The sequence below is a fragment of the Lemur catta genome, chromosome 21, assembly GCF_020740605.2.
Source record: "Lemur catta isolate mLemCat1 chromosome 21, mLemCat1.pri, whole genome shotgun sequence".
In the NCBI taxonomy this organism is placed as follows: Eukaryota; Metazoa; Chordata; class Mammalia; order Primates; family Lemuridae; genus Lemur; species Lemur catta.
The window spans coordinates 26,537,733-26,553,821 of NC_059148.1; the positions used below are offsets into that span (position 1 = coordinate 26,537,733).

Below are 16,089 nucleotides of genomic sequence, written 5' to 3' on the forward strand. Positions count from 1 at the left end.
GCCACTGAGGTAACTGGGGTCTAGCTCAGCAATCTCAACATCCCAGGGCTAATCACTTCCCCTCTCTGGGGCTGTTTTTCTACTCCATAAAATGGCCATAAACATTATCCTTCATCTCCTCAACTCATGGAAACAGCACAGATGTAAAATGAAGCCAGGGAGAGGAAAATACGCAAGTGTCAGTGAGAGAAAAACAAAAGACTATGCCAGAAAGGAGAGGCACTCAGGTCACTGCTTTGCCAGGCAGTGAATGACAGTGAAAAAGCCACAAGGTTGGAGAGGACAATAATCAAAACACATATGACGTCACATATTCTATGTAAGGGCTCTAAATGTGATTAACAGAATGGAATGTAGATGTGATCAGCTTTGGAAAAGGAAAGGTGACAGCGCAGGTGTCAGAAGAGGGATGTTCCAAGGAGAGGGGAGGGCGCTCACTGCCACATCTAACAAAGTGAGGAGGTGGGAGACACTCGCTATGCCAGCTGGAACAAGGAGGAAATCACAAATGTATAACAATAGAGGAGCTAAACATCACGGTATCATTTTATTATCTGGTTGGGGAAAGGAAGGGGCTATGGTGGGAATATTTGCACCTCCTCAAAATTCATATGTGAAAACCTAATCTCCAATGTGATGAGATGAGGAGGTGGAACTTTGGGAGATGATTAGGTCATGAGGGTGGAGCCCTCATAAAGTTGGATTAGTGCTGTTATAAAAGAGGTCCCAGAGAGTTGGCCTCTCTGCCATGGGAGGACACAGGAGGGGCTATGACCCAGCCTCCAGAACTATGAAAAATAAATGTCTGTTGGTTAAGCCACCTGGTCTATGGTTGTTTCGTTAAAGCACAGCCCTTGTTATTTTGTTAAGATAGGAAGTAAGGAGTAGTTTAAGCAAGTGAAATTCTCATCTGTCACTGGAGGCAGTCAGAAGCAGATGTCAAAATCGATAAATTAGGATGGGCATGGTGGTTCACGCCTGTAATCCCAGCACTTTTGGAGGCCAAAGCAGGAGCATAGTTTTAGGCAAAGAGTTTGAAACTAGCCTGAGCAACACAGGGAGACCTTATCCCTACAACAAAATAGAAAAATTAGCCAGGTGTGGTGCCTCGTGCCTGTAGTCCCAGCTACTTGGGAAGCTGAGGCAGGAGGATTGCTTGAGCCCGGGAGTTTGAGGTTACAGTGAGCTATGATCAGGTCATTGCACTCCAGCCTGGAAGACAGAGTAAGACCCTGTCTCAAAAAAAAAAAAAAATTATGGTAAATCAATAAATACCAACACAAGGCACAGGGACATTATCTGGCTCAGACTTCACATAAGCAGGATAAACCGGGTCCTAGTGTTAGGATGGGGGTTGTTTTTTCTCATCTAATTTCTCTTTTTGGCCCGAGCTGATGCTGTGCCCAGCACTGCTGGCAGGGAGCTTATGTTGGAGCAGCCCCTGATACGCTCACCTGCAGGTCTGTCTCTGACCACACAGGGTAATCACCAGCAGCTGAAAGAGCTGAAAGGGAGGGCTGCCTGTAGGGAAAAGGGAAGACTAGAACAGAAACTGCTGTTCTCCATCACATGCCCTCCTGCTCGTTGGCTTTTTTTTTTTTTTTTGGTAGCTATAATTCAAATACCTTGTGGTATTTAAATTTTTTAAATTCACCATTTTAAAATGTATATTTCAGTGGTCTTGATGGTATATTTCAAGGTTGTGCAAACACCACCAGTACCTAATTCCAGAATATTTTCATTGCCCCTCCCCGCAAAAAGCCCCACACCTGTCAGCAGTCACCCCTCATTCCCCCTCCCCCAGCCCCTGGCAACCACTGATCTACTTTCTATCTCTATGGATTGGCCTCTTCTGGGTATTTCATATAAACGGAATCACACAATATGTGGTGTTCTGTGTCTGACTTCTTTCACTTAGCACAATTCCAGATTCATCCATGTTGGAGCATGAATCAGTATTTCATTCTTTTTATGGCTGAATAATATTCCATTAGATGCACATACATTTTGTTTATTCATTCGTCTGATGATGGACATTTAGGTTGTTTCCACCTTTGGGGTTATCGTGAATAATGCTGCTATGAACATTCATGTACAAGCTTTCACGTGAATGTGTATGTTCAATTCTCTTGGGTATACACCTAGGAGTGAAATTGCTGAGTCATGCGGTAACCCCATGTTTAACTTTTTGAGGAATTGCCAGATTATTTTCCTCTGTTGGATTTTTTTACTTGATACCCGTATTACTTTAATAATATTTTTAAACGAAAATGAATAAAGAACTTTAGTAGGAGGCTCAGTGCTGTCTTCGGGGGGAAGCCCTGAGTGGGATGGGGTGCCCACCCAGGGTGCTCTGCAGGGGAGACTACTGGGTGGGTCCCTGCACCTAAGAACAAAGGCCCACAAAACTCACGCGGAAAGCCGGCCTGTCGGATCAGCTTCTTTTTGGACAGCACCTTCATCGCCTGCAGGAAAAAAGATCCCATGTCCTGGTTAAAGCAGGGACAAGGAAGAAGGAAGGATGGCAAAGGGTGGGTTCCCTCCACTCCAAGGCCGCCGAAGCTCCTGGTCCCCTGGCATCGGGGCAATGTAGTGACCCCGGCAGGCACTACAGGCAGCTACTGCATTGTGTGGAAGCCGGACTCCCAGGGTCCCTGCAGCCCTGGGGGTGCTTCTCAGGTTCTTGGTCAGCTCTACCCAGCTGGGAAACCACGAGCCTTGAGACTCACTGCCACCGAGTCAAAACAAAACTGAGCTGGAGTGATGGGTGAAGGAGGGGTATGACTGGCTATTGTACACGTGGGGAAACTGAGGCTCAGCTGTTTTACTCTTGGGGAAATGTCACTTGTCACAGTCACACAGTTGGCACATGGTAGAGCCAGGATTTGAACCTACACTGGACTGATTCCAAAGCCTTAGCTACGATCCATCTAGCTGCTGCCTTGTTCTCAGTACTATGGAGAATGCAGAAACGGCAGCTCAGAGGAAGGGAGTAAGAGACATTTGCTGAATGAATAACTCTCCCAGGGCCAATCACTTTACCTCCCCACCTCCCCATCGGAAAATGGGTACACTACGTCCTTCCTAATGCACAAAATGAACACAACCTGAGAATAAAATGAGAAAACAGCTATGAAAACCTTTCAGAAAGCTGAGTGCTGGAAAAGAGGCTTTTCTTTAGATAAGGACAGGGGGCGGGGAGGAGAATGTGGATACTCACATAGTAGGTGTTGTCATTTTCATTGTAGGCCAACTTGACCACGCCATAAGAGCCCTGGATAAAGGGAGGTGCCCATGAAATACTATCCACAAATTATCTACAAAATCAGTACCCTAATACAGAGGTTGCAAACTGGAAACCCATTGTTCAAATCTGCCCTGTGACTGTATTTTGTTGGACCTGCAGTTTTTACAAAGTTTGGACTAGTTGCCAACATTTAAAAACACAAAGATCTGATATAAGAATCCAGATTCCCAGTTTCTTTTGAAACAACTGGACGATCTAGCCATATGTAACCCTCATTTCCACATGTCAACAGTTTGCCACAGATCTCACTACTCCCTACTCTCACACCTAGAGCGTGTTTCACTCATGGAGCCCTCATTTCCATAAATTAACAGTTTGCCACAGTCCCCACCACTCCCTACCACCTTACACTTAGCACACCTCACTCATTCATATTACTCATTTGTTTTCTATTGGCATACGAGGTTGTGCCAACCGTAATGATATCACCCATTGGCTAAAACAGAAGCAAAAACAGATGTGGGAGTATGTCGGGGGGAAAAACTCCACTAATGTGATGGGGATGTAACTGTCACCATGGTGATATGTTATTTCTGTGGAAGCTCTCTGAGCTTTTGCAGAAATACATTTAATTTTAAGATACAAACAAACAAACAAACAAACAAAAAACAGATCACTAATGACAAAACCCTCCCCACCAATATCGTCTCCAAAGACTCCTCTCCTACTCCCAGCAATACCAGATTCCCTCCATAGTATCTGAAACATCCCTGGTGAATGTGGCACCAGCCTGGCTCCCAGGATATTTACCTTTCCAATTTCATCCTTCAGTGTATACTGATTCAGCTGCACACAGTCCTGGAAAGTAAGTAGAGACATATGGAAAATAATGATAAATTTCTCACAAATTAAACACAAACACATATGTAACCAGGACCCAAATCAAGAAAGAGAACCTTCCCAGCTCCCCAGAAACACTTCCCAGCCACTGCTTCCTTCCCACGGTGACCTCTATCTTGACTTTTTTTTTTTTTTAAAAGATAGGGTCTTACTATGTTGCCCAGGCTTGTCTTGAACTCCTGGGCTCAAGCGATCCTCTTGCCTCAACCTCCATAGTAGCTGGGATTACAGGCATGCGCCAACAAGCCCAGCTCTATCCTGACTTCTAGGAGCGTAGACTTTGCTTGTTGTTGTACTTTGTCAAAATGTAATCATACAATATATACTCTTATAATACCCTTAAATCAAACAAGTAGTCCACAACTACACTGTTCTGTAAAAACATAAAGTAATACAAGAGGAGAAAATCTGTGCGACCTTGGGGTATACAAAGGTTTCTTAGATAATACACAAAAAGTACAAATACAAAAGGGAACAAGTGACAAACTAGACTTCAGCAAAATTAAAACTTTTGCTCTTCAAGACACTATGAAGGCAATGAGAAGGCAAGCCCCAGACTGCAGACTCGCAACACATATATTAGACAAAGGACTGGTATCCAGAATACATAAAGAACTCCCATGACTCAGTAACAAGGAGACCAGCAAGCCAATTAGAAATTGGACTAAAGATCTGAAAAGAAATTTTTCCAAAGAAGATATACAAGTGGACAATGAGCACAGGAAAAGATGCTCAACATCATTAGTCATCAGGGAAACATAAACTGAAACCACACTTGCTAGGTTGGCTAAAATCAAGATGACTGACCAGACCAAGTACTGGCAAAAATGTAGAGCAAATGAAACCTTTATACACTGCTGGTGGGAATGTAAAACAGTGCATCATCATCGGAAAACAGTTCGGCAGTTTCTTAACATACACCTACCATACACCCAGCCATTCTACTCCAAGGTGTTTATCCATGAGAAATGAAATTGTGTTTACAAAGACTTGTATACAAATTTCATGACAACTTTATTTGTAATAGTCAAAAATTGGAAACAACCCAACTGTCTGCCAACAGGTGAACGGATAAACTGTGGTACATCTGTATGATGGAATACTATTTAGCAGTAAAAAGGAACAAACTACTGAAATATGCAACAACATGGATAAATCTCAAAATCATTAGGCTGTGAAAGAAGCTAAGTTTAAAAAGAGTGCATACTAAATGAAACCTTTTATATAAAATTCCAGAGCTTGCAAACTAATCTACAATGATTTTTAAAAAGCAGGTCAGTGGTTACCTGAGAAAGGGGCAGGAGGGGAGGAGGGATTATCGGGTGTGTTGGAAATGTCTGTTATCTTGGTTGTGGTGACAGTTTCGTGGGTGGAGACATATATCGAAACTAATCATATTGTACACTTGAAATACGTGCAGCTGTTTTTTTTTTTTAACTTCAGTTGCACCTCAATATAGTTAGGAGAAAAATGTTAAGTGATATAAGAAGTAAACTGGGAAAAGGCACAGGACAGGAAACAAAACTTCAACTGTTAACAGATAAACCGTACATTTCCCTTGACGCCCCAACTCCTCAATTCTGTCTCCCCGAACCTTGATAGAGGCTTGGTGTATAAACTTCCAGGCCTTTTTTGGGTAATATATACCTGTAGAAAATAGAGTATTGTTTGGGAATGGGGTTTGGGGAGGCACAAATGGTGTCACACTAAACCATCTCTCAAGTTCCTTTTCTCACTCAACGACGTCCCTGGAGCTGGCTCCACGTCAGAACGTACACACAGAACTGTGTCACCTGACCGGCCGCACAGCCCTCGGCAGCTCGTGGAGCCCTCCCCGCGCCAGTGGACACTTAGGTTGTTTCTAGTTCTCTCCTGTGTTGCCTTTATTCCCCCGAGTCCTGGCGGGATGTGATAGGCAGAGGGGAGCCCTGGGGAGCTGCCCTCCTAATCCAACCTCCACACGCTGCTAAATCCGTCTTGTAAGAGTCTGATTGCGTCTGCCCCAGCTCCCTGCTGCTCCCAGGCTCGAGTCCTGACCCCACAACCTGGCCTTCAAAGCCCTCCAAAGCTCTGACCTTGGCGGAGTTGCCTACCAAATCCCAGTCTCTCCTTCCTACCTGATAAATGGAATTTTGGGTGGCACTGGCTGGCAAATTTCATTTCCAGCCACTCTTGCAGCTAGGGTGGCCACGTGGTTGTGTCCCAGCCAATGGGAGGCAGGCAGATGTTGTTGGGTAGAGCTTCCAGGAAAGAGGACTGACTTAGGAGGCAGATGACTTTTGCCCTTCTCCTCTGCTCCTCCTTCCTGCCTGGAATGGAGCTGTGAGGGCTTGAGCCACAGCAGCCCTATTGAGACCCCAGAACCACCACTCCAGTCCTGGACTATCTACCTCCAGATTTATTTTGCAAGATAAATAAGCCCTGTTGTGTTAAAGCCACTGTTGGGGTCAGAGGGTGGGGGATCTGTTTCTCTAAGCTGAGCTCAATTCTAACTGACATAAACCAGGCTATCTCTCCAGCCCTTTCACCACAGGGCCCTCCTTATGGGCCCCTAAACTCCAGCTACTCCCCTGGCCATCATCCCACTCACCCCATGGCTTCTACCTCTGGGCCTTTTGCTCGTGCTGTGCACCCTCCTTGCGCTGAGCTCTCTGTGTGCTATCTCCTAGCCTTCAAAATGTAGCCCCTGTAGGAATACAGCCCCCTTCAAAATCAGCCACTTTAGAAATCCATTCTGATTTCAAGTCTTCTTCCAATTACATTCATTCATTCCTTTAACAAATATTTTCGCTCTCCTACTATGAGCCAGGCATTGTGCTCGGTGCTGGGGACACAGTGGTGGATGAGACTGTTCCCATAGAGCTTACGTTCCAGCTAGGGGGAGACAAGCAACAAACAACTGAACAAACACCCAAGATGATCGGATGCCGATGAGTGTTAGGAAGGAAAGTAAACAGGGCCACAGGGTAGAGAGAGGCTGGGGGCTGCTCTAGGGAGGGTGGTCCGGGAGGCCTTTCAGAGGAGATGATATGTGAGTTGAGACTTGGTCATCAAATGGAGACGGCCATGCAAAGTTGTCAGGGAAAAGGGTGGTTCCAACTAGAGGGAAGAGCCAAGAACTGGAGATGGGAAAGGGCCTGGGTATCTGAGGGACGTGTGGCAGGAACAGGTGGAGCCTTGTGCCCCAGTGGCAGAATGGCAGGGAATGGCCTCGTGAACCTTGGCGGGGATGTGAGTTCTAATCGACCTCCCAGAACTTACAGTGAGGATCACAAAGTACTGAACCCAGGGCCTGGTGCGGGCAAACACCCAGCAGCAGGGGCCACGGCTGTCAGGCCACTCGGGCTCTCAGTGAGCCACCACATGCCAGCACACCTGCCAACAGCCAGCTCCTGAATCTCTTTGCAGGAGGCTCTCTGCCCCTAGAGTTGCTCTGTCCACACTCATGGCAGGTCACCTCACCAACGGGTGACAGCAGCACAGGTACAGACACCCAACGCCCACTCCCTGGTGGAGGACTCTGAGGCTGGTGCTCTATGCTGTCTCCAGGGACCCCCAGAAGGACGGAGCCCCCAGTGTCCACACTGTAACTAACTCCACCACCCACCCTGTGCTGACTCCCTTCCCACAATCCTCCCCGCACCCAGAGTTTCCTGGGGTCACCTCCCAGGTCAACTCAAATCCTCCTGGGGGAGCCCAGCCTACCACGGAGACCCTCCTGGGGGCAGGAAACGGCACCAGAGACCCCTGGGACCCAGCTCACCGCCGGCTCACGCACCTGCATACCCGTGATGGAGACGTGGTGAGACTCCACCGTGGGCCGCCGGGGCAGCCGCGGCGAGGACTGCGGGGAGCCCACGGGCGAGTAGGGCAGGGACGGGTGGATGCAGCGTCCATTCATGTCCACGCTGCCGCTGGCCGCCAGCCCGCCCTGGGACCGCTCCTGCAGGGAGAGCTTGCGACCGCAGAGCTGGGGCCGGGCCTGGGACCCAGAGGCATCGAGGGAGACCTGTGGGCCATCAGCCTCCAGGGGCCGGTCCCGGGCCAGGCCGAGGTCCACAGCACAGCCCGGCTCACACTCGGTGACCACGATGAAGGACTCCATGCCCAAGCGGATGCTCAAGGACGAGAGGCCCTGCAAGGCCTCACAGGGCTTCTGGCCTTCGCTGCTGCTGCCCCTGCCCCCCAGCTCATCCTGGGGGGTGGCCCGGTCGCTTCTGGGCTGGCTAGAGACACATGATGACATGGTGCATGCGCCGACTTCATCCAACACGCCCAGGCACTCCCATCTGGCAGCGGAGCCACCTGCAGAGAGAGGAAGGGTCAGCCGGCCCCACCCCTGTGGGCAGGGACAGGGACAGAGCCCCTCTCCTCCTGGCCCAGGCTGGTGTTTACTTCCTGCCTCAGGTTGACATCCAAAAAAAATATCACAAAACATCATGTGACCTGATCTCTGAGTCTACATAGAAAAGCACAGTCTGCATCTCCTTGTATTTGTTTGTTTTTTTCATCGCGCACTACAGCCTCCAACTCCTGGGCTCCAGCGATCCTTCCACTTCAGCCTCCAGAGTGCCTGGGGCTACAGGCGTGAGCCACCACACCTGGCTTGCATCTCCTTATTTTAAAAGCCCCTTCTCACACACCGTGACAAGGATTCCAAACTCAATTCCTATAGGAATCAAGTATAAGTAAAGCCCCAAATAGAGCACACATGCCCCGTGTAGAACCAGCAGCTACTTCCAGCTCAAGCCAAGTGCTCAGCAGGGTTTCGGCCTACTATTGCTTCCTTTTCCCTTTTATTTTTTTTCCTCTCAAAAGAAGCCCTGAGGATGTTAGCTGAGGTCACCTGATTTTTTTGTTTTAATCAGCAATTTTTTCAAATATTTTTAAATGCTGAGCAGGCCAAAGGAAATGCTTCTACCTGGCAACCTCTGGGCCACATCACCTCACAATGGCAATAACTCAGACAGCATTTTACGGTTTACAGAACATCTCCCATGTACCAGCATAATGTCATAAGCCCCACAGGTTGTTGGTTTGCTATTATACCCCCATTTAGAGGGAAAGGGATCTGTCCAAGGTCTTCTAATGCAGTGGTCCCCAAACTTTTTGGCACCAGGGACCAGTTTCATGGAAGACAATTTTTCCATGGACTGGGGGGCAGGGGATGGTTTCGGGATGATTCAAGCTTATTACATTTATTGTGCCATCAAACCTCTCTGCTAATGATAATCTGTATTTGCAGCCACTCCCCAGCACTAGTATCACCGCCTCAGCTCCATCTCAGATCATCAGGCATCAGATTCTCATAAGGAGTTTGCAACCTAGACCCCTCCCATGCACAGTTTACAGCAGGATTCGTACTTCTATGTGAATCTAATGCCGCTGCTGATCTGACAGGAAGCGGAGCTCAGGTGGTGATTCGAGTGATGGGGAGCGGCTGTAAATACAGATGAAGCTTCCTCCTTCACCTGCCACCCACCTCCTGCTGTGTGGCCCCGTTCCAAACAGGCCATGGACCAGTACCGGTCCACGGCCTGGAGGTTGGGGACCGCAGTCCTAACGCAAAGCCCACACACACAGCAGTCTGGTCTCCTGGCCTGGGCTCCAGCCAATCATTCTCAAGTGAGCAGTGGGGTTGGGGTCTCATCAGAGCTTTCTTTGACAGCCACTGAGAGCATGAGAGCCAGGGGGGTCGGTGCTGTTTGAGGAGCCAGGTGCCACAGAGCTACAGTGAGTGCAGCCCCAGCTGCGTCTTCCCGGCTGGTGCCTGCCAGGCAGTGGGTAAAGCATGAATTTTAAAAGGTCAACATCAAATAGCTTGGTGGTTCCTCAAAAAGTTAAAGAATGACCATATGACCAGGAATTCCAGCCCATGGCATATGCCCAGACAGGACTACTCATGATAGCTACAAGATGAAACAACGTATGCGTCCACCAACGGATGAATGCATAAACAAAACGTGGTCTGTCCACACAATGCAAAATTACTCAGCCACAAGAAGGAACGAAGGACTGACACACGCTACAATGTAGATGAACCTTGACAATATCACGCTAAGTAAAAGAAGCCAGTCACAAGAGGTCACAGATGTATGAGTCTATTTACATGAAATTTCTAGAATAGGCAAATCCATAGAGACAGAAAGTAGATTAGTGGTTGCCGAGGACCAGGGGGGGCAGTGGAGGGGATGACGAGTGACTGCTTAATGGATAGGGGGTGTCCTTTTGGGGTGATGAAAATGTTTTGAAACTAGATAGAGGTGATGGTTGCACAACGTTGTGAATGTACTAAATGCCACTGAACTATGTACTTTTAAATGGTCAATTTCATGTTGTGTGAACTTTTATCTCAATTTTTTAAAAATTTTAGAGATGGGATTGTAGAGATGGGATCTCGCTATGTTGCCCAGGCTAGTCTTGAACTCCTGGCTTCAAGTGATCCTCCTGCCTCAGCCTCCAGCTGGGATGACAGGTGTGAGCAACGCCCAGCCTTTATCTCAATTTTTAAAACAAAGATTGCCACATTTCCTTAGGCTGTCAATTCCCTCCGTCTCTGGCATAGAATGTTAACCTTTGGTTCACATGTTTGACAAATTCCACTGGACAAATGTCACAGGTACCGCTGGAATTCACTGAGTACATCCACAGACGTCCATCTGTGGACAGTGGTCACTTGTGTCAATCACCCACATCACAAAAGGCCTCTCTGGATCCAGAAAAACAGCAGGTGCTCAGTAGAGATTTTATGAATGAATGAAACGGTATCTCCTGATGACACTGGGTGATATGGGGGATAGAGAGGAAGGTGCAGACAGCAGCAGAGAACCAGAGCTCCCTGGAGGACCCTGCTGAGAGGCAGAGAAAAGCCACTCAGCCTTCTTGGAACAGTCCTTCCAGAAGTACTGACGGAACATCTACTACGTCTGTCAATGTGGCAGGGAAAGCCCAATGGAGAAGACATTACAGAAACAACCACGACATCTCAGCCCTGACACGGGCCTGATTTATGAACATGGAGTTTATGGTAAAAGAACAACAAAGAATCCATCTGTGTGACAAGACACTCAGTGTCATTTATAGGAAGAGAAGTACAAATCCAAACTACAATGAAACAGCTTTGTGGTTGCTCAAAAAGTTAAACGTAGAATTACCATGTAACCAGCAATTCCCCTCCTAGGTATGCCCAAAAGAATTGAAAGCAAGGATTCCAACAGATACTTGTACACCCATGTTCACAGCAATATTATTTGCAATAGCCAGAAGGTAGAAACAACCCAAGTGTCCCTCAAAAGATGAACAGATAAGCGAAACGTTGTACAACCATAGAAAGGAAGGAAATTCCAACTTATGGTATGACATGGACGCATCTTGAAGACATTATGCTAAGTGAAACAAGTAGATACTAAAAGACAAATATTGTATGATTCCACTTATATGAGGTACCTACAGTAGTCAAATTCAGAGAGTAAAAAAAAAGTAGAACAGAGGTTACCAGGTGCGGAGGGGGAGGGAAATGGGGAGTTTACTGTTTAAGGGGTATGGAGTTTCCTTTCGGGATGATGAAAATGTTTGGGAACTAGGTAGACGTGGTGGCTGCACAACAGTACAAATGTACTAAATGCCACAGAATTGTGCACCTAGAAATGGTTGAAATGGCAAATTTCATGTATATTTTACCAAAATTAAGAAAATATTAATAATAAAACTATAATGATGAAATACCATTTTTTTCATCTATCAGATTAGCGAAGAAAAATTTAATAACAGCATATTTTGGTGAGGCTCTGGGGAAGCGGGAGTTATGAAATGGTACCACCCTCATGGAAGGAAATTCGCCAGTATCTGACAAAATCCTAAATGCACACCTGAGTATTTACCCTCTGGACAACCTTACAGTTGTAGAAAACGACATATGTACAAGATTATTTTGGCAGTATAGTTTGAAATGACCTTCCACGGGAGATGAGTAAATAAAATAAGGTACAGCTATCCCAGGAGAAGACCACGTGTTTAACAGAGGTGGCTCTATACCTCCTAATGTGAACTAGCTCCAAGACACACTGTTACATGGAAAAAAACAACGCACTGGCCTGCTGCTGCTGGCATAGGGTCAAAGGCCATACATGCATACGTGACTGCACGTGTATTGCATATTTGTGGGAAGCCACATAAGAAAATGGTAGCAGTGATCTCATGGGAAGATAACTGGTTTGCAAATGTGGGGGCCAGGGTAAAAGAGACTTTTCATCATATTCACTTTTATTTCTGTCCCATGTGGGTACAATAACTCTTCAAAAATGAATTTTTAAAGGAAAGAAATTAGCTGTAACCATGACTGGGGTTAGGATGATAAGGCTATCTGATACTGTGGGATCACATGGGGCAAGAGGCCAGGGGACGGAGCAGTTGGTTTGTCTCCTATTCCTTTACCCTGTTCCTTACTATATCTGGGAAAAAAATCTTCTGTGTCCCTGTCTTGGCTTCCCTATCAATGAAAGAGTACAACCCAAGTTCAATATTCTCTGTAGCCCAAACTGCTATATCACTTTACATGTCCTTTTTATGATCCTTATCTCCCAGAAGAGAAAAAACAGGGTCCCTGAAGTTCGACAGCTTGGGCTCATCTTATCCCTGCCCACCATGGACGAGTGCCTTAGCCTCTCTAAGCCTCAGTTTTCTCATCTATAAAACCGGTACCCACCCAACAGTCATGAGGATTATATGAGCCAAGCACTCAGAATCATGTCTGGCACACAAGTAAATGCTCAGAAGATATTATTTCAACAAAACCTGTGGAATGCCTACTACCTGCTGTGGTAGGTAGCCTGTGTTCCAGAACGTTCCTGCAGGGACTGACATCCAAGCAAGCCAGCCTGCTCTTGTGTGTGTTCCATTGCCCTGGCCATGTGGCCTGCCTCCCTCCCAGAGCCTCCTCTTTCAGGGCTGCGAGGGTTCCTGAAAAGAAAGCTAGGCCTGGCGGCAGCTGGGAAACTCACTGGAGAATTTTTTTTTCTTGCCAACAGAAAAACAATTGCTTATCGATCTCCGCTCCAGGCCAAGGACCCAAGCCATCCGGCCCCAGCAAAGCTGCTTTTAATCAGTCTCCTTGGCAGGCTGGCGCCTGGCCCAGGCCTCCCACTCGGCCTCTGAGGTCTGGAGGAGGCAGGAGAGGAGAGAGGCTGGAGCTCAGACCGAGGGCTAGCGGGGCTGGCGGGGCTGGTGGGGCTGGCAGGGCAGGCTGCCCAGGGCCCAGGAGGGAGGGGTCCCTGGGACACAGACCTCAGTGCCTCAGGCGCTGGCAGATGTGTCCAGATGATAGGACTTCTTCCCTTGCTGACCGCTACAGAGTCTAGGCCAGTGTTCTGAATGGTTTTGGGGTCACAGACCCTATAAGAAGATGATGAAAGCTACCAACACTCTTCCCAGGAGAATAAAATTGTACAAAAAGATGATAGTTTAGCATAAAAGCAGCTACAGCTAACATCCAACTGAGCACTCCTCAAGCAACAAGCATAGAGCTAACTGCTCAGCCCGATCATTTACTCCTCGCAGGACAGGCCCTCTGCAAGGAAGGACAGAGAAGCATCCGATTCCAGGGGGCCCAGAGTCAGAGGACCTTTCTGCAAACCTGCTTCGTTTGGTCTGACAGATGCCAAGAGTCCTCACCCCTGAGCCTCCTCCCCCAGCCCTGGGTCCTTCCCCATGAAATCCAAGCGGAGGCCGGCCCCTGAGCCCTCCCCGCCCGCCATCCCCTCTCACAGGGCAGCTCCGCACGAGCCACAGGCCCTTCCTGGAGCAGATGGACCGGGGCCTGGGCCAGGATGAGGGAAATGCTCCTTCCTCTGCCAGGAAGCCAAGTGGCACAGGCCTCCAGGAAACACTTTCTCATTTCCCGGGGGCGCTTCCAACCTGCTCCTGCTGTCACCTGCTGCTTCTGGCACAGCAAGAAGCCAGCAGGTGCACCAAGGAGGTGCTCCCAATCCAAGACACACCCTGTGCGGGCTCCCCTGAGGGCGCCTCACCTGGGCACCACGGGACAGAAAAGGGGCCCAAACCAGCTCCATGCACCCTGCCAAGGCCAGGGACAATGTCCGCCCTGGAACACCGATGGCTTCCCAGGGATAAAGGGTTCAGCCGCCACACCCTCTCTCATATGGGGAAACTGAGGCCTAGGGAGGTCCTATGGGAAATTCATTCATTCATGTGCTCAACAAGTAATTATGGAGGATCTACCATGTGCCAGATAAACAAAACAGATATGGTTTTGGCCCCGGAGGGACCAAGTCTAGTGAGGGAGACAAACATTTAAAAGTAGGTCCACACGTGAATCTGGGAGTATGGATGGGGAGAAAACCAGGATGAGAGAAAAGGGAATACAGGGCCGGCCTCAGACCCAAAAGGGAGGCAGTGGGGTGAGGAAGGGCCCTCCTGGGGAATTCACACTTAGGGCGAGCAGGCGCTGAGGGAGCAGGCACTTGATCCCGGCAGAGGAAAGAGCTTCTGGGGAGGCCCTGCAGCAGGAAGGAGGTGGGAGAGCGGAGGAAACAGAAAGAAGGTCCCGGGACCGGAGCCCGTGAATCGGAGTGAGGCAGGGGCGCGGGGGTGTCTAGAGGGGTCAGAGCTTTGTGGGAAGCCGATGAGGAGAGCAGAGGGGTGGCCCAAGGCTACAGGGACCCCACTTGGACCCTGCTGGGGGTTGAACTATGTCCCCCAAAAAAGATACATGGGAATCCCAACCCTCAGTACCCCAAAATGCGGCCCTATTTAGAGCCAGGTCTTTACAGAGGTGATTAAGTTGAAACGAGGTCATTAGGGTGAGCCATAATCCAACAGGACTGGTGTCCCTCTATAAAGGGGAAATTCGAACACAGAGACAGACAGCACACAGGCAGGAGGCCGTGTGAAGACGCGGGCAGAGACGGGAGACACTTCTACAAGCCGAGGAGCACCGCGGGCTGCCCACAGGTGACACCCAAGGTCACAGTGAGGCCTGGAGCAGATGCTCCCTCAGGGCCCTCAGAGAAAAAAACCAACCAACCCTGCCGACACCTTGACTTCAGATTTCTGGCCTCCAGAACTGTGAGACAACACATTTCTGTTGTTCAAGTCACCCAGTTTGTGGCACTTTGTCACGGCAGCCCTAGGAAACCAACACAGCATCTCACCCAGCCAGGGAGATGCGGAGAAGAGGCTGCCTTGGAGGCCACAGCCTCAGAGGTGTTTCCCAAAGCTGCAAGGGTGGGGAGGCCTGAGAGGCTCAGCTGCAATAGCTGAGACAGTGCTGGAATATTCCAGATTCAGGGCCTTGGCCCAGCTAAGCAGTCTGATTAGATCCAGTGACATTAACCCTTACAGTTGTCTCCCCTTAAACACCCTTTAGTTGGGGGGCACTAAAACTATTGGGTCCCCAAGTACAAAGGCCCCCACTCATCTGACAGCAGTAGAGCTCTCTCAGGATCCCATCCCCATCACAGTCCTCACGACAAAAAGATTGCAAATGGGGACTCACGGGTGACATCTGGCCACCGACATGTGTTGCTTGGCCTGTACCATGTTTAAAACTATTTGAATTAGATGCCAGTATTTCAGAGCCAGGAGATTTCACATAAAAATCACAATTTCCAGATTCTCTTGAAGAACTGGACATTCTGATAGCACCGGGCCTGCGTTCTATCCTGGTATCAACTCGCTGCCGCTCTGGGCAGGGGAGACACTCGCCGGCACGCCCCAGCCCTCACCACTCACTCCCCATTGCCTCCCCAGAGCTGAGGACAGGCTGCCTGCGTGCGCCATGCCCCACCTCTTCCCACACCCCGTGCCCTACCTCCCTACTACGGGTATCTGAGTCATTGGATGTTAGTGCTAAAAGGGGCACACAGTAGTGGTCACCTGCTCCGACCATTTCATCTTACCAATGAGAAAAATGAAGGCTCAGAAAG

At 48.7% G+C, this 16,089-nt stretch overlaps 1 protein-coding gene across 4 annotated transcripts in view; it reads right to left on the minus strand.

Annotated features, from left to right (window-relative positions):
- Positions 1 to 16,089, minus strand: part of CAMKK2 (calcium/calmodulin dependent protein kinase kinase 2) — a 49,398-nt gene that overhangs the window by 25,537 nt on the left and 7,772 nt on the right. For all 4 annotated transcript variants that reach the window (XM_045534891.1, XM_045534888.1, XM_045534889.1 and 1 more), the window contains exons 2-5: positions 7,926 to 8,452; positions 4,058 to 4,105; positions 3,221 to 3,274; positions 2,414 to 2,465 (exon numbers count right to left, since the gene is read on the minus strand). In XM_045534891.1, coding sequence (XP_045390847.1) covers positions 2,414 to 2,465; positions 3,221 to 3,274; positions 4,058 to 4,105; positions 7,926 to 8,393 — 622 coding nt within the window. In that variant the 5' untranslated portion in view covers positions 8,394 to 8,452. The remainder of the gene's footprint in view (positions 1 to 2,413; positions 2,466 to 3,220; positions 3,275 to 4,057; positions 4,106 to 7,925; positions 8,453 to 16,089) is intronic.